Here is a 25,550-nt window from a genome sequence, read left to right as displayed (position 1 = left end):
ATGTTATAAACGGGACAAAAGGAATACTTTTTAGGGATAATTGCATGTAAATACACAAATTTTGGCTAAGATATATTTTTGAAGCTTATTTAGAAAAGTTCAATAAAATACACGATTTATTAGTTATTCAATTTTGGCTCCGGTTTCATTTTTTCCAAATTAAAAAATGACATGCCATTTACGTGGCTCATCAAAAAGATACGTGGCGTTTATATGGTGTCTACATGATGTCTATGCGGCTCATCAGAATCAAAAATTGAACAATTTATAAAATTTGTATATTTTATTAAAATTTTCTAAATATGCATCATCAATTTTGATCAAAATTAGTATTTACATTTAATTAATCCTATTTTTATTTATTTTTATGCAATTCATCCTATTATTTAAGATAATGTAACATTTTCCAAAAACAAGAATCCGACCACATTCAATGTATATGTAACAGTCAAAGGCCTGACTAGTCCGATTAATCGACGCCAAAGAATATTATTATTCCCATTATACCCTTTTCCCCAATTCCACGCCAATAATAGTAATGGTAAATTAGTAAAGCGGGCGTAGTCATGCCTCTATCCGACCACTGACTAAGCAAAGACCAACGCCACTATAAAACTCCGGCAGCCGCCCCGCCACGCCACCATCAAACATGGCTTCCATCGGATTTCAGCCGCTCGACGAGAAGTTACTGGTGGAGTACATGAAGGCGACTCCATCTCTCGCCGCCAGGCTTGGCAACCACTTCGATAAGCTTGAAATCAAGGAAGTCGGCGACGGAAATCTCAACTTCGTCTACATTGTTAGTGGACCCTCGGGATCTATCGTCATCAAGCAGGTACGAATCAAGCCGATTTTCTTGGCTATAGACTGAATAATATTGCGGGGAGAGTGTTCGTGACCTGTCCATGGGTTCGAATGAAGATTACATTATGTATTTGAATTTGTTGTTAAAACTAGGATTGCGAATAACACCCGAAAATTTCACGTATATTTAATGAAAGTTGTACAAGCATCTAATGGATTCACATTCTGTAGTATCTTAAACACCAGTCCTCTGATATTGTGAAAAGAGAAAGGATGGCCTGTTCATAAGATTGATTAGGCTGGAAGTGAGATGCAAAGATAGACTCTAGGCTTCTAGTTAGATCTTTGCCACTTCTTAGAGTGTGCTTGGCTAAGCTTATTTTAAAGAGCTCATAAGTTATTGGAGCTTGTAAGATGTTTCAAGAGCTTATAAGATGTAATTTTTTAAGAGCTTATAAGTTGTCAAAGTGTTAGAGTAATTGAGCTTATAAGCTAGAAAGAAAATTTTTAGTTAGTGAGAGAAAATCTTTGTTAGAGAGAAAATCGAAGAAAAATAAAATTAGAATAATATATGATGAAAATAAAAAATCATAGTTGAGTTATTTTTGTAAAATAAATGTTGCATATAAGATAATGAGAAAATAAGTTTGGTAGAGGAACTTATTTTTTGAGGAGCTTATAAGCTCTTAGAATTTATTTTTACAGCTTATAAGCTTTTAGGAGTTTATTTTGCCAAACACTTTGAAGAAGCTTATATAAGCTCCTAAACAACTTATAAGCTGTTCTAAAGAACTTAAAAGCTCAGCCAAACCCCTCTTATATCCCAGAATGTTGAATTCCTATTTACTATCTGAGTATACAAGTACTTATGTTTTGCATATAATGCTAAGTTTCTCAATGAGTTAGAAATAATCAACATTGAGGGATTGATCTGACTAAAATCAGGTCAAGAGGTGCCGAACTAGACCAAGCCAAAAACTCGTATGCTAGAACTAGTGAAATGAGATGAGTGTGTGAGGGATGGTGGCATATTTCTTACCTGGATCATTAATGTGGACAGTTGTACAAATCTGCCATCTCCTCATTCAGGTTTTGATAACATAATAATAGGACGTATTCATTATTCATTACATTTTGTTCGGTAATGCTAGGGTTTGCTTAAATGATGTCGATGAAGTGTGCTGAGGTTAAATTGACCTCACGATCTTAGTTCAGGATTAGTTAAGGATTATCTTTTATAACCCTTCTAGATATAAATACCAAATCTTACCATTATCTTTGTAAGAGACTGTTAATTGTTTTTCGCTTAACTGATGGTAAAAACCTGCAGGCTCTTCCATACATTCGTTGTATAGGGGAATCATGGCCCATGACTAAAGAACGTGCCTATTTTGAAGCGTCAGTTTTACAAGAACATGGTCGCTTGTGTCCGAATCATGTTCCTGAGGTTTACCACTTTGACAGGACAATGTGTTTGATTGGTATGCGTTACATTGAACCACCTCATATTATCTTAAGAAAAGGACTGATTGCTGGGATGGAGTATCCGTTGCTTGCTGACCATATTTCGGAATATATGGCAAGGACACTCTTTTATACCTCCCTACTGTATCAGACCACTACCGATCACAAAAGTGCTGGTAAGAAATTGTTTTTACAGTAGTGTCAATTTAAAAGGTCTTTTTCATAACATTTTTCCTTTAGAAGTATCAATATTTCATAAACATAAAGAGTTGTAATACTTACACTTGAAGTCTATATCCTTCAGTGAATATTACTGCTGCCCAGAGTTGATCTGATTCTGAACCATCTGCCTAGTTATTCATATTTGGTTTTGAGGTGTTACACCCTTTACTCAGAAATCAGAATGCTTTATTGTTCCTTTGGGCAATTCTCTCTCAATCGAGTTGTCATTTCTTCCTGTATTTTTCTCTTAAATGTTAGAATCAGGAAAGCAAACAAATATTAATGTGAATTTTGCCTGCTAGTTTTTTTTTATTAAGACTTATTGGTCATAAATTAAGATACAAACTATTATCATGTTCTGGTAAGTCAATCTTAATCCTTCTGAAGTGCCTTGCTACATACTCTAATTGGTATTTTGCTTTTTTGCAGTCGCTAAATTTTGTGGAAATGTGGAGTTATGCAGACTTACTGAACAAGTTGTGTTTTCTGACCCATACAAAGTGTCTGAATACAACCGTTGGACGACTCCTTACCTTGATGCTGATGCTGAGGCGGTTCGGGAGGATAACATTTTGAAACTTGAAGTTGCTGAGCTGAAATCTAAGTAAAATTCAGTGCAGACCTTTTTTGTATTTTTCCTAACTTTTATAATTTCTACAGTTTTCATGTGATACTTTTTTTACAATTGTTTGGTATCTTCTAACTCAGTTTCTGTGAAAGAGCCCAAGCTCTGTTACATGGTGATCTCCATACTGGTTCAATCATGGTTACTCCTGATTCAACTCAAGTGATAGATCCTGAATTTGGTTTCTATGGGCCTATGGGATATGATATTGGAGCCTTTATTGGAAACCTGATTTTAGCTTATTTTTCACAAGATGGACATGAAGAAAAGGAGGAGGATCGTAAAGTATATACTGTCCCTACATTTACTTACACAAGTTTAGTGATACAATTGTTACTCTATTGATTTGTTGTCTTAGTTCCAGTCACCCCTATTTATGTCAGATCATCTTATTTTTTTCATTGTTCCTTAGGATCGTTTATCTCATTCTTTTATTATCTAGTTCATTAAGTGAGGATTTCTAATTTGTTATTGTTAATTGCAACAGTTGTGAGGTCGTTTTATAAGTCTATATGTGGATAAAACCAGTAATTTGGTGGTTCTGGGAAGATTCATAACTAATAACGAGCAGAGAAAGTCTGAAAATTGACATTTAATGGGAGTTAATTTTATTGAGGAAGGGAAATTGTTTAAATATTTGTACTTTTAGATTTTGTATGTATATACACTAATTTAAGGTGGGGTGGCTACTTGAGCTAAACCATGCCTTATTTAGTTAGTCACTATTCATAAAATAAGTCTAGATGTTATTGGGAAACCTTTCCTTCTCTTTGTTTATTTTTGCCTTGTTTACTTTCACAAATTATCCATATGGTTAAGGCTTTTCAGTTTACTTTATTCTTTAGAGGGCTATGTTAATTTGTCAATAGGACATATTCCTCATTTGAATTGGCAGCATGCAAAATTACCCTATTAAGCTAAGCTGTCTGTCTGTCTTCATATTTTTTCAGAGATTTACTGATTTTGTAATTTCATTTGTTGACGTAATATTTTTTAAATTCCAATCCAGTCATATAAGAAGTGGATCTTGAAGACAATATTAGATACTTGGAACCTCTTCCACACAAAGTTCACTGCTCTTTGGGATAAACACAAGGATGGTTCTGGTGATGCTTATCTTCCTGCAATTTATAACAATCCAGAACTCCAGTTGCTGGTAAAGCAAAAATATATGGACAATCTTTTCCATGATGCTCTCGGATTTGGTGCTGCTAAAATGATAAGGTCGGACGATGTCTTATGCATTTTATGATATGGTTTCTGTATACTGGTTCCCTTCATAGTCCACCAGATGTTCTTCAAATCCAGCTTCACCCAATGTCTTAGCAGTGGCTGACTGGAGGGAAATCCAGTTTTACTTGATTAGTGATTATCGTTACTTTTATATGCAAAAAAAAAAACGGAAGAAAACTGAAACTGTGTCTAAATGACACGCTTCTGGTTAATTTGTAGGAGAATTGTTGGTGTGGCTCATGTTGAAGATTTTGAATCTATTAAAGAGGCCGGTAAGCGTGCCGAATGTGAGCGCAAAGCTCTGAACTTTGCTAAGACCCTTCTGAAGGAAAGGAGAAACTTCCACAAAATAAATGAAGTTGTTTCTGCAATTGAGGATCTCGACACATAAGATATCTGTTCAAGGTAAACTAAACAAGTTTTCATTTATTTTTAGTAATTTCCTGGATAATTAATGCTTCGTGCCTAGCCACGTTCTCAAATATTCAGGATGGTTTATAATGTAATCTATTGTGTATCGTAATGTTTGAGATTGCTTATAGCTACCTGTCCGGACAAAGGTGTGAAAATAAATAAGTTCTAGTTTCTACTTATTTCTTTTATTTGGGGTGATTTGTCTCTAAATTGCTAGTTAATTATTCACTTGCATGTGCTCGTGCTTGTACTTTGGTCTCTATGTTACGATGTAATAAACTACTATATGATAGTTTTACTTGTAGTTTGCCATTTGTTTGTAAACTTGCATACCTGACCTCCTATTCTATTCATATGCATAAATGGGGGCAACATTCATAGAAACATAAAATTTCTTCCTCTTTATTCATTTAGAAACGCTCCTACAAACTGGATATTTCCATTAGTACTTCAAACCTTGAAATATATCAATAGAGTCTTCTGCAGGTTGGTTCCCATACTTGGCTTTGTACTCTCTCCAAAGCTGATCCACTGGTTTCCCCAGCAACTCAACCCAATACACATCACTGTATTTGTACATCATCTTCTTGTTCAGTTTTGCAGTGAAACCTTGTAGCAAACTGTCACAATACTCCAAAAACCTCTCTGTCACACCATAACCTTCGTCCCACCTCTTCCCTGCACCGGGTCTAGTATAATACGCCTGATTATAGTAGCCGGACTTGACCATCACATAATCTGCAGTCCCCTCCGTGAGGCCTCCCGGGGCTCCAAAATTACCATGCCATTGGAACACATGAGTCATTTCATGGTACATTACAGAAGTGAACATCCACTTTGAAACTGACCTAGGACGGTACATGTTGTACAGTGCTGACGCGCTTATATTGATGTTGTCACCATTTTTGTATGCATAACCTGGGAATTCAGAGATGTATACATTCAAAACAGGCACATTCCTTCTCTCTGCAGGGCTTCTTTCTTCAAAGACTTTATAAATGAAATCATTGATAGTTGGCATGATTGATAAGGTGAAATTAACCCCGATTTCTCTGTCGAACAACTGGCCTCCCGGAGTGTTGGGGACGGTATTTGTCACGACGTATCTGACTGCATGAGTTTGTTGTAGTAGGCATGATAGAAGTAGAGAAACAGGGAGGAGGAAAATGCAGAGGCTTCTCCTATTCATGATTGATAATTATCAAACCAATTTCTGTTTCTGTGTGTGTTATGTGTGTTCCTTGCATGGTCTGGATATATAGGCAGAAACTATTAGGCCAGTTAAATGTGGTCGCATGCATTATGTTATTATCATTTCCCGAATATCTGCATTGGGGTAGTAGGAATTTATTTGGTTATATTTTAGAGGGGAAAATGTAGTTAGTGTTAGAATATTTCCTGTCATTATCAAATATTGTTGAATTTAATGACTGTATCCTTCCAGTAATAATGGTAAGTACTATTGTAATGTCTAAAGTTCTGAAATTTCTACTAGCTACTAATGAAATTTACTACTACTAAAAACATGATTATAATAGTCTGCAGCTCATTCTTATTCTCTACAATATACTTTGATTCCAAGATTCGCTGTTTTTGTGAAGGACTATATTGTAGGTGCCGGATTTTCACCGTCTCCTAATGTCAATAATTATATGGTAAATATCATTTTTTTTAAAATTATATTTATTTTATTAAAAATGTTTAGAATTATTAAAATATCAATATAAACCCTAAACTATCACCTTTGTATGAAAAATATCATGCATCCATTTTTTGATGCCAAGAATTTTGATGTGGCTCATCAAATGTCACTATGTAACTTTTGTTTTAATTTTTAAAAGATATGACATAATACAAATATTACTTTAAACCATAAATTATACTTCTTCCGTCCATGAAAGAACTTCCTAGGACGGAGTGGCACGGGTTTTAAGAAAAAATATTGTTGAGTGTATTGAGAGTGGATAAAAGGTAGTTGAGTGTATTGAGAGTGGTGAAAAGATGTTATAATTAATATTGAGAGTTGTGAAAAGTGAAAAGTAAGAGGATTATAAGTGGTGGGGTATAATCCAAAAATAGGTAGGAAGTTATTTTGTGGACGTGTCAAAAAAGAAAGATAGGAAGTTCTTTCGTGGACGGAGGGAGTATTATTTTATTAAAATTATTCCAAACCATAAGAAATATTTATTTAAATCCCAAACTATTATCTTTGTATCAAAAATGTTCCACGTTCATGTTTCCATCTCTGAAATGTCGACGTGACCCCTTGGATGTTGCTGTGCAATTTTTATTTTTATTTTTGAAATACATGACACAAAATAACATCGTTTTATGCCATGTCATTCATAAAAATCAGGTTGGTTAATTAAAAATCGACTAATTTAACACTTTTTGTAACAAAAAAGACCTCACCCTGGGATATATCGATGCCTCTTCGCAATTGGAATCAACTGTTTATTTGTTTGACAAAGTGTTAAATAAATCAGCTTTTTAATTAATCTTGTAATTTTTTTTAAAATGACATGGTATAATATAAAACCACGTTGTTTTGGGCTATATTATTATTAATACAAAAATACATAATGACATTCACTGAGCTACGTGGATAAAAAATGATTGCGTGGCATTTTTGATACACAAAGCTTTAGTTTGGGAATTGGGAGTCGTCTTGTGCTGTATTATTTTAAAAATAAAAATACAAATTACATAGCAATATCCGGCGAGTAGCGTCCAAATTTTGAGGGCCGAAAAATGGACGCATGACATTTTTTTTATACAAATGCTGATAGTATGGGGTTTGAATTATAATTATTATAATTTAGGACATTTTTTTATAAAGTTGTACAGCTTGGGGTTTAAAGTAACTTTCGGTTTGTGCCATGTCATTTAAAAAATAAAATTAAAAATACATCCGTGAGCCACGTCAAATTTTTGGCGGCCAAAAAATAGAAGCGGAACATTTTTTATACAAAGCTGATAGTTTGGAGTTTGGAGTAATATTTCTTATAATTCGAGATATTTTTTTATAGAAAATATAATTAGATTTTAAAGTGACTTTTATCCTAATTATAAATATACTACTGTATTTTCTATTGATTGACTATAAATAGGATTCATTATAACTTGGAAGAATATATAGGATTCTAAGAATAGGATTCATTATAAATAATTATTTTTTAAATTTATTATTTTAATAGATACTTTTTATTTTTATAATGTTAGAATGGATAATTTCATGAATATGGTAATCAAACAATGAGATATATATTAGAAGGACAATACGTCTTAAAGTATAAAAGCAAAAGTCAAGAATGCATATAATTTCTCATCATATATTGATTTGACTCGCATCAAAATAATTAAAATTAAGTTAACCAATATATTTTTATGTTATGAAGAATAATTATTCCAAAAAGTCATAGCCCATACATTAAAATTGTATGAGACTCACCCAAGCCAAATTTGGTGCAAAAACCACACATGCATGATAAAGAAAGGAGATATATAGTATGAAATAGCAGTGGAAACATAATTGTTGGTTTATGTATTGTTTGCCTGCATGTGTGAGGCTAAGTCTCTTTTTTTGATTTATTGAAATCCAAAATGGGGCAGGAAACAATACATTAGAAACCCTAGTCTCACAAACTGTATACATATTAGTATGAATGTCAATACTCTAAACCTTGAAATGTACCAATGGAGTAGTTTTGAGTTTGAGGCATATTCCCATACTTAGCCTTATAGTCTGTCCAAACCTGGTCCACAGGCTTCCCCAGCAACTCAACCCAATAACTATCACTATACTTATACCTCATCATCTTGTTCAACTTCACCGTGAAATCCTCCACCAAACCATCACAATACTCCAAGAACCTCTCCGTCACGCCGTAGCCTTGGTCCCACCTCTTCCCGGCGCCGGGCTTCGTGTACTTGTCCTCCTCGTATATCCCGGACTTGACCATGACGTAGTCGGCCGTCCCCTCCGTGAGGCCCCCGGGGGCCCCGAAGTTGCCGTGCCACTGGAAGACGTGCGTCATCTCGTGGATGAGCATCATGGAGAAGAAGAGCTTCGATTTGTTGCGAGGATAGTAGAAGTTGTCCAAGGCGGACGCGCTGATGTTGATGTTGTTGCCGTTCTTGTAGGCGTAGCCGGGGAACTCCGAGATGTAGACGTTGAGCACGGGCACGTTGCGCTGCTCCCAGGAGTATCGCTCTTTCAGGATGTAAAAGATGTCTCTGTTGAGGATGGGCATCAGTCCAAGGGTGTAGCGGACGCCCAGCTCTTGGTCGAAAAACTTCCCGCCGGGGGTGTGTGGGACCGTGTTCGTCACCACGTATTTGGTTGCGTCGATGCGGTGGACGGCGACGACACAGATTAAGATTAAGAGCTGTTTCGTCTTCATGCTTGATATATCAGTTCTTATATATTCTTTTGCTTGCATGTCTCTATATTATATATATTAAGCAGACTTAAATATATATGGTAACATCATTCATTTGGGTGGGTTTCGGAAATCTTGCTTCAATATTCTGTACATGTGTGTTTAAAATGGTGTATTCATATTATCGTTTTCCAGAAATCTGCATTGCGATACCGCGATTTTATTTGATTTTATTTTAGTAGAAGAGGTAATGCCAATTATTCCCCAAATAATGCTCAATCATTGATGAAATTAACGATTGCATTCTCCCATTAATATTGGGGAATACGATTACTATTGTACAAAACGTCTTCTTCTGGTTACAAATTCAAAAAAAAAAAAATTACTCGTATAATAATAATAATAATAATATGGACTACAATTAATTTTTATTCTCTACATATGTGGGAGAACGGGATGCTATACCTATACGTACAAATATATTTAAGATTATATTGTTAAACCAAAAGTAGGATTCTATGAACAATATGTAATTATGGCAAATATTAATTAGAAAAGTACTCAAACAATGCAGAAAATCTCTCACCACGCTGATTTAATTGTGATTTCCTTTGTAACGTTTGTGTGATTGGTTTTGATTTTGTAAATTAATAAAATAAATTGACTATCTTATTATGAATAAGATAATTATCATGTACATCACACCCTGGTATTTTTTGTTCTGTCACTAGACACTCCTACTTTATGATTAAGTATTGAGCTCTGAACTATATATTGTAGTCGACCATGAAGTATAGCTCAATTAAGTTAGTAAGACACTTCACATCCAATTATTAAGTTAGGAGTTTGGGTCATTAAAATCTACAATATATTATCTAAATAATATACTTACAGTTATAAGAGTGATACCACTCAAATTTAATTGTTAAATTATAATAAACGCAATGTTAATTAGATCCTAACTGTTTTTTTTTTTTTTCACATTACAATTGGGATAAAACATTGTTACTGGCTACTGCGAGGGGACTCGTATTGCTCTTTTAAACTTATGTAGAATATTTTGATTAATACCATCTTCTTGTAAAGAGATTTGTGCCTACTTAGGTTTATAGCCATGTAATGTTAACCATATGTGTCAAAATAAATTCACCTCCTGTTAATTATTTAGCAAAATGGTGTTTTATAGCCATGTAATGTAATGTTTACGGCAACAGTTAACCCAAGTGCCAAAATAAATTCACCCCATCGGGCTGACCCGTTCAATCATAACAAATATTTGGGTTAAAATGGGATGCAATAAGCCCATTTAAGATGGGCCCTGATGGGTCGGCCCTCTTAGATTTAAACGAGCTAACCAATACTGGGGCTGATCAGCCCTTTCAAATATTCCAATAATTAATTCATCTAGGTGGTAAAATTGTAAGTAACCAAGAACTAAGATAAAAACATTCAAACTAACTAATCGTGTTTTTCGGAATCATCCATTTCAGATCGAAATACCATAAATATATTTGAAATAAAATCCGACTTCCTCATGTTAGGCTGTCTACCATCGTAACTTCACTTGAATTTATATGAATGAAGTCGATTTATTATTTGGTAGATTTAGTTTTATAGGCAACAGTATCGTACTATTTGCATTACTATATCGTCTTTTAATAATTTAGTAAATGGGAACGCCTAGCTACGACAGATTTGTACTTCATAACATGCTGACATATTTTTGTGTTTTCGAATATCTAATTCGTGTTAAATGAAAACCATTGTATTATGTCACAAAACGCATCATCTAGCCTTCCACATTTATTATATTGTAGCATTATGTTACGTATACAAACGAACGGCATCGTATATTTTTCTTATTCAAGCAGCAGATGGTTAATAATCCGCTGCGATGAAAAGTCATAACCAACTATGCATACTTAGCTTTGTAGTCCTTCCAGACTTGATCTACTGTCTTCCCCAGCAACTCCACAAAGTAATTGTTGCTGTAACCACCTCTCATCTTCTTGTTGAGTTGAGCCACAAAGCCGTTTTTGAGGCTGTTGCAGTAATCGAGAAACCTGGCTGTCACGTCGTAGCCTTGATCCCACCGGTCACCTTGCCCGGGCTTCACCCAGTGGCTCGGGGCATAACCAGCTTTCAGTCTAACAAAATCGGCTATTCCTTCTATCAGACCACCCGGTGCCTGCCCGCCACCATTCCACTGCCACACGTGGGTCATTTCATGGTACAAGACGCCAGTGAATTCGTTTTTCACAGCACCTCCGTAACCCTGAATGTACCTGCACCAACAGCGATACATGATAGATAAGATACACCATTATTAACAAGTAAGGACTCAGTAGTTATCTTTGATTAGTACCTGGCGCTGACATGAATCTGGTCGTTGCTGGTATATGCCACCCCGCTCATGTCATCAATAAATAAGTTCACTTTCTGCACATTTTTCTGATCAGCAGCGGAGCTCTGCTGGAAGGTCCTCCAGATGAAGCCTGTGGAGGCATTCATGGCTTGTAGGGTACATTGGATCCCGATATCCCTCACAAACCGAACACCGCCTGGAGTGGTGGCTGCGTTGTTCGTGACAGTGTATTGGACAGCCTCATTTCCTCGTATTGCTGATAGGATTGACAAACAAGACAATATCAACACGAAGTTGGCCATTGCTGTAGTTATCTGTTTCGGGTGTGTTAAGAGTGTCGAAGCACTAGGGATATATATAGTGAATGCCAAAATTCTACAGCAGCATCCAGCAAATACGTTTATATTTTTTAAATGGCATGACTAGAAGAGGAGACCCAGTCTTCGGTAATGTAATGCGGCCTAACACAAAGTGAGGATTTTTCGCCATTTGTACATTTCTCCAAAAATCTTAGTTTTTCAACTATGTGATAATGCGAAAACAACAATGAAATACGATAGTATATACTTACATATGTCAGCTGTGACCATAGAAAACATTAACCGTGTTTCCACATCCCTTCCCACTAATATTAATTGGCTTTATTTTTTTTCCTCTATGAGAAATAGGCCCGTTCGGATTTAAGAGTCAACAAACCTTATTCCCCTCATATTCTTAGAACAATTCAAATAATTATCCTATATAATACTCAATCAAACAAAACAAAATATCAAGTCATTCGATCTCCTTCCTAACCATTTACCAAAGTGAAAAATAAAAGAAGAAAAAAGGTAAAGCATGAACTTGGTGAAACAATTTTCTATTTGTCATCACTTTTGGGTGATGGGATCACTAAGTACAAAAGTAGAGAGGGAACCATGATTTTTAACCAATCTATAGTAATACTACCAAATTAAATAGTGAGTTATTTCTAATTTTGATCAAGTAATTATATGTTAAGATGGTTATACTTTAGAAACTATTAAATAAATAATATAGTTAAATTACCTTAAGACGTGTACTTGTGTACTATTCATTCTTTGAAATACTAAAAATTAAATATTGAGTTATTTCTAATCTAAAGTGTGGTTTGAATTCCCTTCCATCGTGAAATAGCCTTCACTCTATCAATTCAGAAGGTTTATCTATCTAAAAATCAACCAGATTATTCGACCTCCCCAACTTCATACTTCATTTCTGAATTTCAGAATGAATAAATACATAGAGATACATATAACTAGTGTACTAATGGCTTACCCATAGCATTTTCCATCATAGCCAGATTCAAGTGTCAGGAAAGATTAGCTCTCATGACAATGGAATCTGCATAAACAATTCCTACAGCGAAGGAATGCAAAGGGTGCCCCCATAGTTTTCACCCATTGATGCCTGAAAGATGAGCCAACAAGTCACATTGAATAAAAAGTCAAAAGCAGGAGTGGAACAATTATTCCCCTCCCATAAAAAGGGAAGTTATAGAGATCTAAAGATAAACCACCACGACTCTGTTTCCTGAAGCACTAAATGTGTGTGCGGAGGTGGGAAACAATAGAGGAGAGGAAAGTAAGAATAGTACAGAACCTGCAAGTGAGGAATTATAGCATTGTAGACTTGTAAGAGATACTCAGACCTTCCAGTCAGCCTAGCAGAAAAAGGAAAAAGGAAAAAAGAAAATGACTTCAACAACAAATTTATACAAGGACTATGATCATACAACCTTTGATTAAAAAAGAGTAGCATGTTAGAAAACATAAATTCAAAGATCGGTGAGATACTTGAAGGCAATAGGAAAAATTGGTAAATTCACATTTCCATTATGGCAGGAACAGAAGCCATGATATTAGTGTATATCACATAGAATTCCAATACCGAGCTTCACATGTTTTCACAGAAACAAGAAATGAGAGCAAAAATCAAAATTGTCTCAGCTGCGTGTCATTGATTATATACACTGCAAAAATTGAGAAAAATCAAACAAGTGAGATCTGAAGACAGGTAAAGGAATTATCATTTTCATAATTTGCAGAAATGGTCGGGAAAGGTATGTGACAAATCCCACTGGTATATCAACACCTTAAACATGCAACACACCTATACATGTAACTGAAAATCAGACAAAGCAACTCAAAATGTCACGATGGTGACAGTGACATAGGTGTCAGATTCTCTTTTTAAAACTAGTACGGTGACATGGCACTACTTGGAGGACTAGATAATATTTTCAATACTAATTCTCCGCAAACAACCTTAACATATACTATAAAATTTTCTTCAATATTTCCTAATCACAATGAGATATTATTTACATCAAATAGATAAGAAATTACAGAAATATCATCTCTGCCCCAGACCATATTCAAGGAAACTAAATCTTTCTGATAATATGCTCAAATTAGATTTTCTTTAATCTCATATTAAGATGGCTGAAGATGATGGAGAAAGGCTTGTAATTAGTGAAGAAAGCTAGAAAACAATGTAGATCAATTAACATCACTAGTTACAGTAAATCTTGACAAAGTAATAAAGGAATAAAAGATATCTTCATAACCGCAGGCAGCAATAGTAACAAGGAGAATTCTGATAAACAAACCTACCTTCTCAATAGACATATACATACATAGATCTCCTCAACATCTGTTGTAATTTTGAGATCTATATACTGCTTGAAAAGCTCATGCAGCCAACTAACAGCATTACCGAATCCGTCAGCGCCGCCTCCAGTAAGTATCCTAGACATCAAACACTGCAGTAGAGAAGACAAACAACTACCAGATCCAGACTGATATACTTCCGCAAAAATAGTTAACAAGCCACAGTTGCTTATTTGGAACTTCTTAACCCACTTCGGAGGATTTCCGATCCAAAGGCCACTTAAGTCAGAGGCTTCAACTTCAGTCTGTTTATCAGACACATCACTGAAGGCTCCTTTCACATATTCTGGTCCTTCGTGATGGGCAAGATGTTCGATAATGTCTTTTCTCAATTCCTCAGGCAGTTCTCGGAACACTGAGGAATCAACTTGACTTAGAGATGAGGGCATGATATGTCTCCGAGATAAAGTAGCAGGTGCAGCATAATTCGGATCTTCTTCCTTGTCCCACTTCATTACCTTAGAAACACACATTACTATGTCTCTTAATATCTTAAAGAATAAGGAAAACAAATACCAAGTAAAAACAAATCTAGGTAAACATTGCAGGAAAAAGGATTTGCACCAAAAGTAAAATGTATTACAAGCAGCAAAAGAGTACACAGCATACTCCCAAAAAGAATTGTTAGTATCCATCCATCCAAGCATGAAAGGTAAAAATGCTGTTCGTACCTTATCAGTAGCAACCATATTTGATTCTACAAGGTGAGCTCCTGAAAGAGATCCCGTACCCTCAACTGCTACACCTGAATCTACAAGCAACGTTTACAAGGCTAATGATAAGTTGCAAGCTTTTTTGTCGCAATCTACTTGACTATACATCCATCAACATTTACAACACTTTACCTTCACAACTTTTCGTTGAGGCAGCATGGGTGTTTATATCGATAATTTTGCTTTTACTTGCAGAAATAAAACCTAATAACTTTCCGCCATACATTTCATTGATTTCAGAAACCACCTCAGGGGGTAAAGACTCGATAACAGCCACATCTAGATCTTGAAGAGGAGGAAGAACTGAGGAATTGTGAGTGCCAGTTTCAGAGCTGGACAAGCCAGCTCGCGTTTCAGTAGAGGATTCTTTAATGCCGGAGCTCGGCTGACGCAGCACACCACTGCTTGGTCTCCAAGCATCTGAAATAAAAGAAAGAGCTTCCAAATGTATGAATACATGACAAACATATATCATTATATATGAGGGGAAATGTTCAGACTTGAATCGCTTTTCTAACCCCAGTGAGAAAGATAGTGCTCCTGCTATTCAGATTTCAGAAGAACTTATAGCTAATACAACTAACTCAGGAATACAACGGACTACTTACAAAAAAGCATACAAACTTTGGCACTCTGCAATCTATTACAGATTAGCAATTTAATTCATTCAATTGTTGCAAAATTGAAGCAGAAGGGACTAAAATCGCCAAAAGCTAGTACAACAGATGGGATTCAGTTTAAGATGGATAAAAATTTAAGGATGGGAATGGAAGTATCAAAACTCTAAACAAAATGTATTTCTACATTATGGCACATAAAGAACATACAGATAGAAAGGGAAAAAAAAATCTTCAAGCAGGTTAAAATTCACACATAGTATTCTACTTTGGAAAAACTTTAAACAACGTATCTCTTCTACCTGACTCGCCAAGTTTTGGAAGATCACTTATTTGGTTCTGATTCTTGTCCTTTACTGATGTGGAGGAAACCCAGGGAAGAATGGAATTTCTTTTGTTACCTTTAAGGAAAGAAGAAAGAAGCAATATATTAATGCATCAAATAACCAAAAGTCTAGAAAAGAGTCAGTATTCAGTCTAACAATGAACAATTTGGCCTTCTTCCCAAATAAGCATATTTCTCCAAAAAAAATTATCTCATCGTACCACATTTGCTATCATCAGCTCCTTCAAGTTTCGAGACCTGTAAGCCCACACCTCGAATATCTCCGACATCTGGCATTGATATAGCATGTAATTTGTAAGAAAAAAGAGTAATTTCAGTAGACTATAATATCTCCTACATCTGGCATTGATATAGGCATCTCACACAGCAGATACTTTGTTAATTTGTTTTATGCTGTGCCAAGGTGTCCAAAAAGATTAGTGATATTACAGATTGATACTAGTATGTATATTTTTCTAACCTAAAACAATAAGCAATCGGGAAAATGATGCCCTTGTGTTCCCATAATATTTGGAAACCATCCTACCTATGTGCTACCGTATAAATTATAATAACAATTCTCTAAGCATTCTTACTTATTTATCCCAAAGAGTCCGAAGAGGAGAACATATAACCACATTAAGTCTGGATGATGATAACAACAACAACAAATTAAGTAACAGCAAATTAATAGCAGCAACACCAAAACTTAAAATCAGATTCTCCTATTTGGGGCAAAGTATACACATCGATAAATCACCAGAGAAGGTATTCTCATTTGAAGTTAAGAACACATCAAAAAGGCACTGTTGCCGTGTTCATTCATGAAATGCTAATCATAATCTCAGAGTATGGTGTACGTGTGAATAAACATCATGGCAGGGTATCACAAGTAGAGAGAAGAAAGTTAAATGAGAAGCAAATTGTATTAAAATAATAATTTAAAACCAGACATCGCTATTGTTCGACAATCTAGAAAAAAATGGTATGTGTGTGAATGGAAAATATAATTTATTTCAGAAGAACCAAGTTAGTTGGTCAGTCAAAAATTATCCATCTAAACCAATTTACTGAAAACACTCATTACATGGTAAATTCTAATTTTTTAAGTAACCAAGCATTGTAAAAAAAAGAATTATAGCCAATTGAGATTATGACTACCTATGTGGAAATGCCCAAAAAGCTGAGTTGCCAACCTCTGAAGCACGCCCACATCATCTGTGGCCATTGGGATCTGTATTAGGAACCCATAAATGTATAAGAATCATTGCAATGATTTCCTCCAAGAAGACCAATGAGCAGAGTTGGCAGTGAGTTATATATTTACTGTTATTGTATGGCTGAGATTCTCGCAGTCCCCACAGCCCATGTACTTTACTGGTTCTCCTGCATCACTTTTCTTCTTCTTTATCTGGAATAAAGGTTGAATAGGTTTTTGAGAAAAAACTAAACCGTAAACCCTAGAATAAAGGTTGATTAGTTGTTTAAGCATTTAAGCATCAATTAATGGCCGATACATTCCGTGACAGATGCATCAAAATATATACTCTTTTACTTTGAGGAAATGAGACACAACCTTGAGAGTAAAAGCTCTTCCTTGCACTCCACATCCCTGCAATCGAAGTGCTACCTCCTTGCATAGATTTTTTAGAAAGTGCTGAGCCTGAGACCAGAAAACAACAGTCACAGAATTTAACTTTCATTTATACAAGGACTATAGTATGATGGACGACTAACATCATTTGCATTATTGAATCTGACGCCCCAGTTTACTTCTGCACCAATAGACTTGCTTTCCTGCAAAATAAGAAAAGTAAAACATAATATGTAGGAGTCTAAAAGTAAAATATGACAGTGACAATATCTACCTATGGGCAGTTTAGAAAATAAGAACTATCAAGTGGCACCAACATCATCAAAGGAAATAGGCGGAATGTAACCTTTATACTTCAGTTAGACTTGGACCTTACAGGTCTATACATCATGAGCAACATTTATGAAGTCATTAGCAAATTCTTTAAAAACACAAATGAATATTAAAGGCCTTTAAAGTCAACATGCATCTTGTTTCAACTCGAATGTCATGTAGCAATTAAATTCTAACTATGCATGTGTCCTGTACAGATTTCACTCATGCAGATAGGCCAAGCTAAGCATGTATTACAGTTTCCAATAGAACATGTTTGCCATAAAGGAGCAGAACCATGTCTATCCACCAGCAAAAGTCGGCAGATGCCATCAAGTACACCAAGCATACATATTATAAAGAGTTCTAAGAATATTACTCAGCTGAAAACCATAAATCCAGAAGAATATAAAGCGTAAACTACCTCTTATTGCATACTCAAAAATAAAAACTTACCTGAATCACTCCAACCAGTCGGTTGTCTATTCCCCGACTATAGTTCCACAGCATCTCTCCAGTTTTCATCCCAAAATCCTTTTGAAGGGACTCCTGGATGTGTCAGAAAGGGGCAAATCAAGAGGACTGAAATATTCTTACTTAATTTTTGAAGATAATGATTACTTCTATCACCATATAGCATATGCAGCACACATAGTATGATAGACAGATATCAATGACAGGACAATATTGCACACCTTACAGCTAGCTGATTGAGATAAAGTGGATGTTATATTGGCAAATAAACACTCTTGATTACTACTTATTAATCTTGAACTAGAAATCTGACAAATTTTACCACAACTTTGTAGTGTACCTGAAACACTTGCAGTCGAAACACAATGGAATACTGCTGTAACTTGTAAGTATGAATGTATGATCATTACCAAATTTAAGAATCTATTACTACATCAAGAGAAGGCTTCCTAATTTCTAGCATTTCCACAATTTACATTCATGCTTGTGGAGATAATATATGAGCTAGTGATAAATGGAAAATGAAGTTCTGGGATGACCAAGAAATAACAACAATCAACTTCACTTGTCACCATTTCCAGATGGAAAGCACCAAATAAGCAGATAACATGCACATTTTTATTCAAATCAATCTGCTAAACTCTAGCTAATATTCCCTTTTTTTATATTTAAATAAGAAATAAGTGGTGAAAGATCAACCCAGAACACACCCTCCCACTACAAATTATGCTGGCCAGAATTATGGATAATAAGTTTCCTTTGCACAGCTCAAGTCTGTTATATATATATATATATATATAGAGCGAGAGAGAGAGAGAGGTGGGGGATTGTGGGAACTTGTGAAAACCACTACTTACTATTCATATAGTATATCATAGGTTTCCAAGTTGAAAGAGCCCTACCTTGATCCTATCTTAATGAGTTAAGGTAACAGAACTGACCCAGAAAAATATCTGAATAAAACCTAAGGCAAAGTTGGTCAGAGCATACAAAGTGCATCAGAAATAGTCAAAGAACACCAAAGAATAGCCTCTGAACTTTTTGGACAACTTATGATCAGTCTGGAAAAGATGTGTATGAAAGAAAGAGCCATGACAAACATGACAAATAATACCAAATGAAAAACTCGGTCCCAATTACTGTAAAGATTACCTTGGTAATTGACCGCAATTGGCCACAGGTTCTAATTTGTTTATTCTTCAATTTTTCTTCCAAAACATGTCCAATACCAGGAAGTGCCTTAACGGGAAGTGTGTATAAATAATCATCCACCTGGATAGAGACATGATTAGGTAATAAGGATAAACTAAAAGTGCAAATCTTGGAAGTCCTGCAACTTGATTTCAAAACTATGAACCCTCTTGAGCAGATGCTCTTTATAAAACCAGATAAGATAATACACAAATTAGTGAGGAAAAGAAACCTAGAAAGGCTAGAACATATTAAAACAACTAACGTTACACCTTTACCTTTCCAGTAGGAATATAGAACTGGCCATCTGGTTTTGCAGTTTTTGTAGCAAGGCGAGCCATAAGCATATTTTCTGCAATTCCTGCACTAGCAGTGCATCCTGTAGTGTTAAGAATCTCCTTTCTGATTATCGAGGCTAAAAGCTCATGGTCCCCCATTTCTGATTCAGATACATCTAAGAATGCTTCATCACAGCTCACAGCCTACCATGGAAACAATATTTTCAAGAATAGAAGGCCACAAATATAGCATTTCAACTGCATTAACAAGGCCAGACCTGCACTTTGTTGCAGTGATTGTGAAGAATGTCATAAAATTGATCTGCCACCTGCAAATGAAGAAATCATATTGAGGCACAGACATGTGATCATCATGCAGCATAAAAGAAAATTGTTATATTTGCTATGGCTGAGTAGATACCATCTCATAAGCTCCAAAGTCATATGGAACAATTACAAGCTGAGGGCACCTACTCTTCGCATCTTTCACAAACATCCCTGCCCTCACTCCTGGAAGAATGCATGGAATCAACAAGAGTGCATACAGAAAACAATGTAGAAGTACGAATTACAGAAGACAAGCCTACCATATTCTCGGGCTGGATAATTGGCTGATGAGATTTCAGCTGTACCACGGGGATTATCTGAATGACAGACAGCAACAGGCTTTCCCTGTAACTCAGGATGGTTCCTGATGACTACTGAAACGAAGAAGCAGTCCTAAAAACAGGCCAGTCAATTAATAATAACAAAAATTGGGAGAAACATTAATAAGTAATACCCAACTAAATACATAGCCAATAAGATACAATTTGGCTGGAGAAAGGGACATGAACTAACCAAATCGACTAAAAAGAAGGAAAGGGAGAAAACGTCATAATTTAGTCCCAAAGCTGCTAATGTACTACTACTTACCATGTCGATGTGTATCACAACATTCTTCTCATTCGCTACAGCAGTTTTGTGACTGGAACCCGCAGTGTACAGACCAGAAACTCCAGATGTAATCCCATTAGACAAGCTGGGAAATCTCTTACGATATCGGTTTCTCCAAGTACCAATAAAATGCAGCCTTGAACTCTGAAAGAGGTAAAATATATTAGAATACATATAACCCCATCAGATCATTTTGAACTTAAAATTCCCCACCAGAAGGCCAGATAATCTAAAGATCGGAATTTTCTAAACAGATAGACATCGACAAGCAGTACAAAATGGTTTTATCTGGATTATAATACACATTAACCCGAAGAAAAACATTCAGTGAAGTAATATCTGCAAATAAGAGCATCTCTCTTATATTTATGAGGGACGTTGAGCATGCAATATTACCTAAAATATAGATGTTGTTGGAAAAGAATAGAGAACAATATGAGAAAACTAACTATTAATTGGATAAGAACAGAAAGGATCCCCATAATCTGTACTACCAGAGTTCCCTTCATGCATTCCAACAAGGAAATAGTTATGCTACACCTGGGACTGGTCATGAAGCCATGTTCACAGGGCAGAACATGTTGTGTTATAGTTTCGGTCGATCGGATAATCATACTACAGAAATAATTAAATTAAGCATACTTGATACTAATGTGGGTCACAAACATATCCAGTGAAGTGCAGTGCCAAGTATTAAATGGTCATTCACACTAAGCATCAATTCATGATTTCCATCCAGCTGGCATTCAGTATGTCAAATCTCTGATTCTGATTAGTGTTTTCCCCTCAAATCCCATGCACTCAACAAAAAATCTAAAAATATACTTAATCCATATTCAACTTAACCTATGAACCTGAAGCACACACACACAATACATACGTAATGGCATTCAGATTCACACAGAAATTCAAGAAGCCACAAAATCAGGTTCTGAAAATTGAAAGCATAAATAAGGACTAATTTCATTTGCATCACCACTTTTATCCAAAATTGTAAGTTTCAGAGAAATGTTTCATATTGCAACTTCAATGTTAAATCTTAGATTTTCGTGATTTGGTCATTGGGCGACATTGTTTCTGGGGCACTACATCACTGGAATCATACATACTCGAACTGTGAAAATTGAAAGCTCATTTTATAAATGTTCGAATTTCGCAAATTCATATAAAGGTCTTTATTTAAAAAGCAATTAGCCAAAAAAATTAAAACCAAAAATCACATAAGATGCACCTTAAAATAATTTTCCACAAAATTGGGATCTGAGAGTGTTGAGTGGCGTTGATTAGTGGGCAAACAAATTCTTGAGCTTGAAGCTTCACACGAATTCTGATTATGCGGGCTATTACTGCAATGAGAAACAGAAGCCTTGCATGGACTAGACTTGTTCTCCAAATCAGAATTCTTCCTATCTAAAGGTGAACAATCACTTTGTTCAAGACCTTTCACTTCACAGGAACTTTCCACACTACATGATGGCTCTTCAGACATCACCCTATCAGTCTTAAGTTGCAAGTGGTCAATCTGTTCTCTATTGCACCTCTCTGTTTGTTCTAAAGAGACACGGCCTTCATCCTTCTTAATCAATAATTGATTGTCACAATCATCAACAGAATTATTTGCGATTTCGGGTGCATCGTTGTTTTGGAGAGTGAAAAAGGCAGACAACTTTGCTTGGTTACAATTTTCAGCAGCAAGTTGATCAAGTTGATAAGGAGTCCCTGGCAAAACAAAACATCAAAGTGTCATGAAAGGGAGTGCATTATTTCCTGAAGACCACCAAAAAGTTTCCCCAGGATAGTGGAAATCATTTGACTTATGAATATGAAGATTAATTGAAATTGAAATCATAATATATATCCCCTCCGTCCATCTATCTTGAGACATAATTTTTGGGCACGGGATTTAAGAAACTAGTATTTAGTGTGTTAAGTGTAGTAGGTGAAAAAGTGAAAATGTGAATAAAGAGTAAAATTTTTGCCAAAAAAGAAATGTCTCAAGATAGGAGGGACGGCTCAAAAAGGAAAATGTCTCAAGATAGGTGGGACGGAGGGAGTACTAGATAATTCCATCATGTCCTGAGACTCTTGGGCTCAGGATCACCACTGAGAAGGGCAACAAAATTGCTCTGCATTGGCTTTGGCTAATAGTTAATGCACAGCAATCCTGTTCACTCATTTATAGAAGCTAAGAAAAATTGGCCTACTATGACAAATTATTTTATTTCAATACAGACTAGACAGCAAAAGACAAAGTAGAACAACACAATTCATATTTATTTAATTTCAAATAATAGCTCAATTTTAGTGGTGCTATTGCAATATACTTGAATAATGGAAAGTGCTTTAAGTAAAACACGGATAATGTAGTCGCATAAGTTTAACCAACTATCTTGTCCAGTGAAACTTCTAAGCTTTTAAGTAAAACAAATATGAACCTCAAATGATACCAACATATCTCTTCAAGTCACACTTACAACTAAGAAGTTTATTAGCAGCAACAGAGTCCAGCAACCATGCAGGCTTAACAACCGGAAGCCCACCGCTGAATGCCCTACATCAATTAAAAAAAATCTTTAGCAAGCAAAAGAAAAACCAGTAAGTTAATCGACAAGATGCTCTTTACATACGGCAGAACTGAACCTCAAATTCTTGATTTTACTGTCAGGGAGATTGCTGCAAATTATATGTGTAACCCGATGCCTTGAAAAATAATTTTCAAAGCGCCCTCCATACTTCAACATGTATCCTCGGAGCTCCTGTAAAATGAAATCCGTCTTAAGATTACTTGAAACACCATGTCATAGTAACAAACCATGGTTTGATCCAACTTAAATGAATAAAGGAAGAAAGAGAGCACTATGGATTATGAAAAATAATACTAGAAACAGTATATGCTATTCTAGATGTTACAGTACATTTGCGAATACCGCAATCCAAAACTAAGAAGTCACTGAAGAAGAACATGTATAACAAATCTTTGAAGTGAAAAATAAAGACCAACAAGCATCAGAGTTTAAAATGACCTGACTTGAAGGAACAGTATATCCATCAACAAAAATGGAAACCCCATAAAATATATTCCCGGAACTGGACCCACTGTGGGAAGAGCTTGAAGCAGCGGCATCAAACTGCTCATGTAGTTTCTGATTCTTCACAGCCATGTAACTAAACCAAGTACCCAGAAACCATCAAAAAACAGAAGCACCAAACAGCTGTTAATTAACAAAACATTTCGCTATAACCAATATCATAATTTGCTAAAAAGAATGTATAGGGTACTTCAATACTCCAAGGTATTACGAATTATACTCCAAACATCCTTGATTTTCACTCAAATGTCACTCACAAACTGTTACACGCATTGCACACTATCAATTACTAGAAATCACGTATTCCACAATCTGATGCTAAGAAGTTAAAAGTTTGCATCAAAATAAAGAATCAGAAACCTGCCAAAATCGGTGAAGGGCGAATTGCGGAAGGCGGTGCGAGACGAGGGACGAGAATTCGCTCCCCAAGCCATCCCGAGGGTTTTCTGATCGGTTTTCTTCCTCTTACCATCGGCGCTATGATTACTGGATGAAGAAGGGTTAGAGGATGTCGATTTCAAACTGCGTTTCGATCTCGAAGCCGAATTAGATTTAGAACTCATCACGCGAATTTCCCGGGAATACTATTGCAAATTTATGTTGTGAATCATTTTTATACTAAGAAACTCAAGCTTGGAGGGGAAGAATTTAAATGAGGCGGCAATGCGGCTGACGTCGTGCTTAGGATTTAGGCCTTTCAGATAACGCTCTAGTAATAAAAAGGAAATACATTTAAGTTTCTGACTGAATTTCGAATTTAATTTTGGTTGTTCAATTCGAACAAATTACAATGCACATTTTCTCTTTTCTTCTTTCTCTAAATAAATAATTCAAAAAATTAAACACGTGACGCCCGGGAACCAAGTATGGAGTGATCGCCGACGCAAAGAGGCACCGACAAGGAGCGGCTCCGATTAAGACTTCCAAGCAAAGGGACGCATGAATAAACCGAAACATACCGAACGAGAGAGATTCCAAGAATATGTAGATACGAGACTGCATATTCGAGGAGAGCTTAAATGATTTGATAGGTGCTACTCATATTAACAAGATGCATCTTCTTATCTGGTGCCAAAGTGAAAGAAACTCCAAGATTTAGCGTGCTTGGCTTGGAGCAATTTTGGGATGGGTGACCCCTTGTAAAGTTTCTCTAGGAGCGTGCGAATGAGGACAAAACACGCTAGAAAAGACTCTGTTGGTCCTGTGGGGACAGCCGTCAACTCTAAAATCGGGCTATTACACATATACTCAACTAAGAACTGAAAAAGTGATTAATACATGGAATATATGGTGAGACGTGTGCTGCAGAGGGCTATCCCTAAACCATCAAGCATTCAGAGTTAAGTTATAAATAACTTACATAATAACATTTCATTTTATTGCACCAAGTAACTTACCAAAATTTTATCAACGATAGATTGCTAGATGTATATGCACCACCATCATCTTAGAGACGTGAACTCAGTATGTTCATCACTTAACCCCTCAAAATATAAGAGTCTAAAACTTTTATGTGTATGTATTGGCCTTGCGATATTTTTAGGTGCTGTTGGGAGTTAATAGATTTTCTTGAGACCTAACGGAAATATATAATTTACTAATTTACTGTCATTGTTGCTCTAGCGAGAGTAATTGATTATTTGTGTGATCTCTCATTATAGCTGGATTAAACTGGTAATTAGGATTAAAAGGTTGATTATGTGAATTTGATTGATAAATTTACATCCTTAGGGTCAGTCGTTTTTTATCTGATTTTATATTTAATTCTGATTTGCTCTATTTATTATTCATTCATTCATATTAGTGTTTTGCCTGGATTATT

The 25,550-nt window shown here is 35.7% G+C and overlaps 5 protein-coding genes across 6 annotated transcripts; 1 reads left to right on the top strand and 4 right to left on the bottom strand.

Moving 5' to 3' along the window:
• Positions 1-472: 472 nt before the first annotated feature.
• LOC131000851 (methylthioribose kinase 1) lies at positions 473-4,941 on the top strand. Its single transcript, XM_057926970.1, has 6 exons — positions 473-835; positions 2,135-2,444; positions 2,920-3,094; positions 3,199-3,400; positions 4,125-4,339; positions 4,568-4,941. Exons 1-6 carry the CDS (start codon positions 650-652, stop codon positions 4,737-4,739), a joined length of 1,260 nt encoding a protein of 419 aa, XP_057782953.1. The 5' UTR covers positions 473-649; the 3' UTR covers positions 4,740-4,941.
• Positions 4,942-5,204: 263 nt separating this feature from the next.
• LOC130998049 (uncharacterized) lies at positions 5,205-5,951 on the bottom strand. Its single transcript, XM_057923485.1, has one exon. It carries the CDS (start codon positions 5,949-5,951, stop codon positions 5,205-5,207), a length of 747 nt encoding a protein of 248 aa, XP_057779468.1.
• Positions 5,952-8,430: 2,479 nt separating this feature from the next.
• On the bottom strand, positions 8,431-9,204 carry LOC130998048 (uncharacterized). The gene has a single exon (XM_057923484.1). The coding sequence runs from the start codon at positions 9,202-9,204 to the stop codon at positions 8,431-8,433; it is 774 nt and encodes a 257-aa protein (XP_057779467.1).
• A 1,708-nt stretch (positions 9,205-10,912) lies between these two features.
• Positions 10,913-11,811, bottom strand: LOC131000903 (uncharacterized). Its single transcript, XM_057927045.1, has 2 exons — positions 11,510-11,811; positions 10,913-11,429 (listed from the first exon to the last, which is right to left on the bottom strand). The coding sequence occupies exons 1-2, from the start codon at positions 11,809-11,811 to the stop codon at positions 11,057-11,059; spliced, it is 675 nt and encodes a 224-aa protein (XP_057783028.1). The 3' UTR covers positions 10,913-11,056.
• On the bottom strand, positions 11,732-24,408 carry LOC131000821 (DNA repair protein REV1). Of its 2 annotated transcripts, none has more exons than XM_057926912.1 (23): positions 24,089-24,408; positions 23,663-23,804; positions 23,280-23,395; positions 23,114-23,190; positions 21,871-22,358; positions 20,619-20,783; positions 20,291-20,423; positions 20,125-20,213; positions 19,982-20,032; positions 19,704-19,907; positions 19,387-19,506; positions 18,217-18,309; positions 17,592-17,651; positions 17,431-17,517; positions 17,182-17,265; positions 17,016-17,088; positions 16,076-16,144; positions 15,832-15,930; positions 15,045-15,332; positions 14,871-14,950; positions 14,143-14,657; positions 13,130-13,190; positions 11,732-12,937 (listed from the first exon to the last, which is right to left on the bottom strand). In XM_057926912.1, exons 1-23 carry the CDS (start codon positions 24,289-24,291, stop codon positions 12,887-12,889), a joined length of 3,348 nt encoding a protein of 1,115 aa, XP_057782895.1. In that variant the 5' UTR covers positions 24,292-24,408; the 3' UTR covers positions 11,732-12,886. The 2 variants fall into 2 exon arrangements, with proteins under 2 accessions (XP_057782895.1, XP_057782896.1); XM_057926913.1 differs by having other exon boundaries at positions 14,871-14,944.
• Between the last annotated feature and the right edge of the window lie 1,142 nt (positions 24,409-25,550).

The sequence above is a fragment of the Salvia miltiorrhiza genome, chromosome 8 (genome assembly GCF_028751815.1).
Source record: "Salvia miltiorrhiza cultivar Shanhuang (shh) chromosome 8, IMPLAD_Smil_shh, whole genome shotgun sequence".
NCBI classification, from domain to species: domain Eukaryota; kingdom Viridiplantae; phylum Streptophyta; class Magnoliopsida; order Lamiales; family Lamiaceae; genus Salvia; species Salvia miltiorrhiza.
Note: the sequence above shows the minus strand (reverse complement) of the source record. Positions and strands in the feature narration are given on the sequence as shown.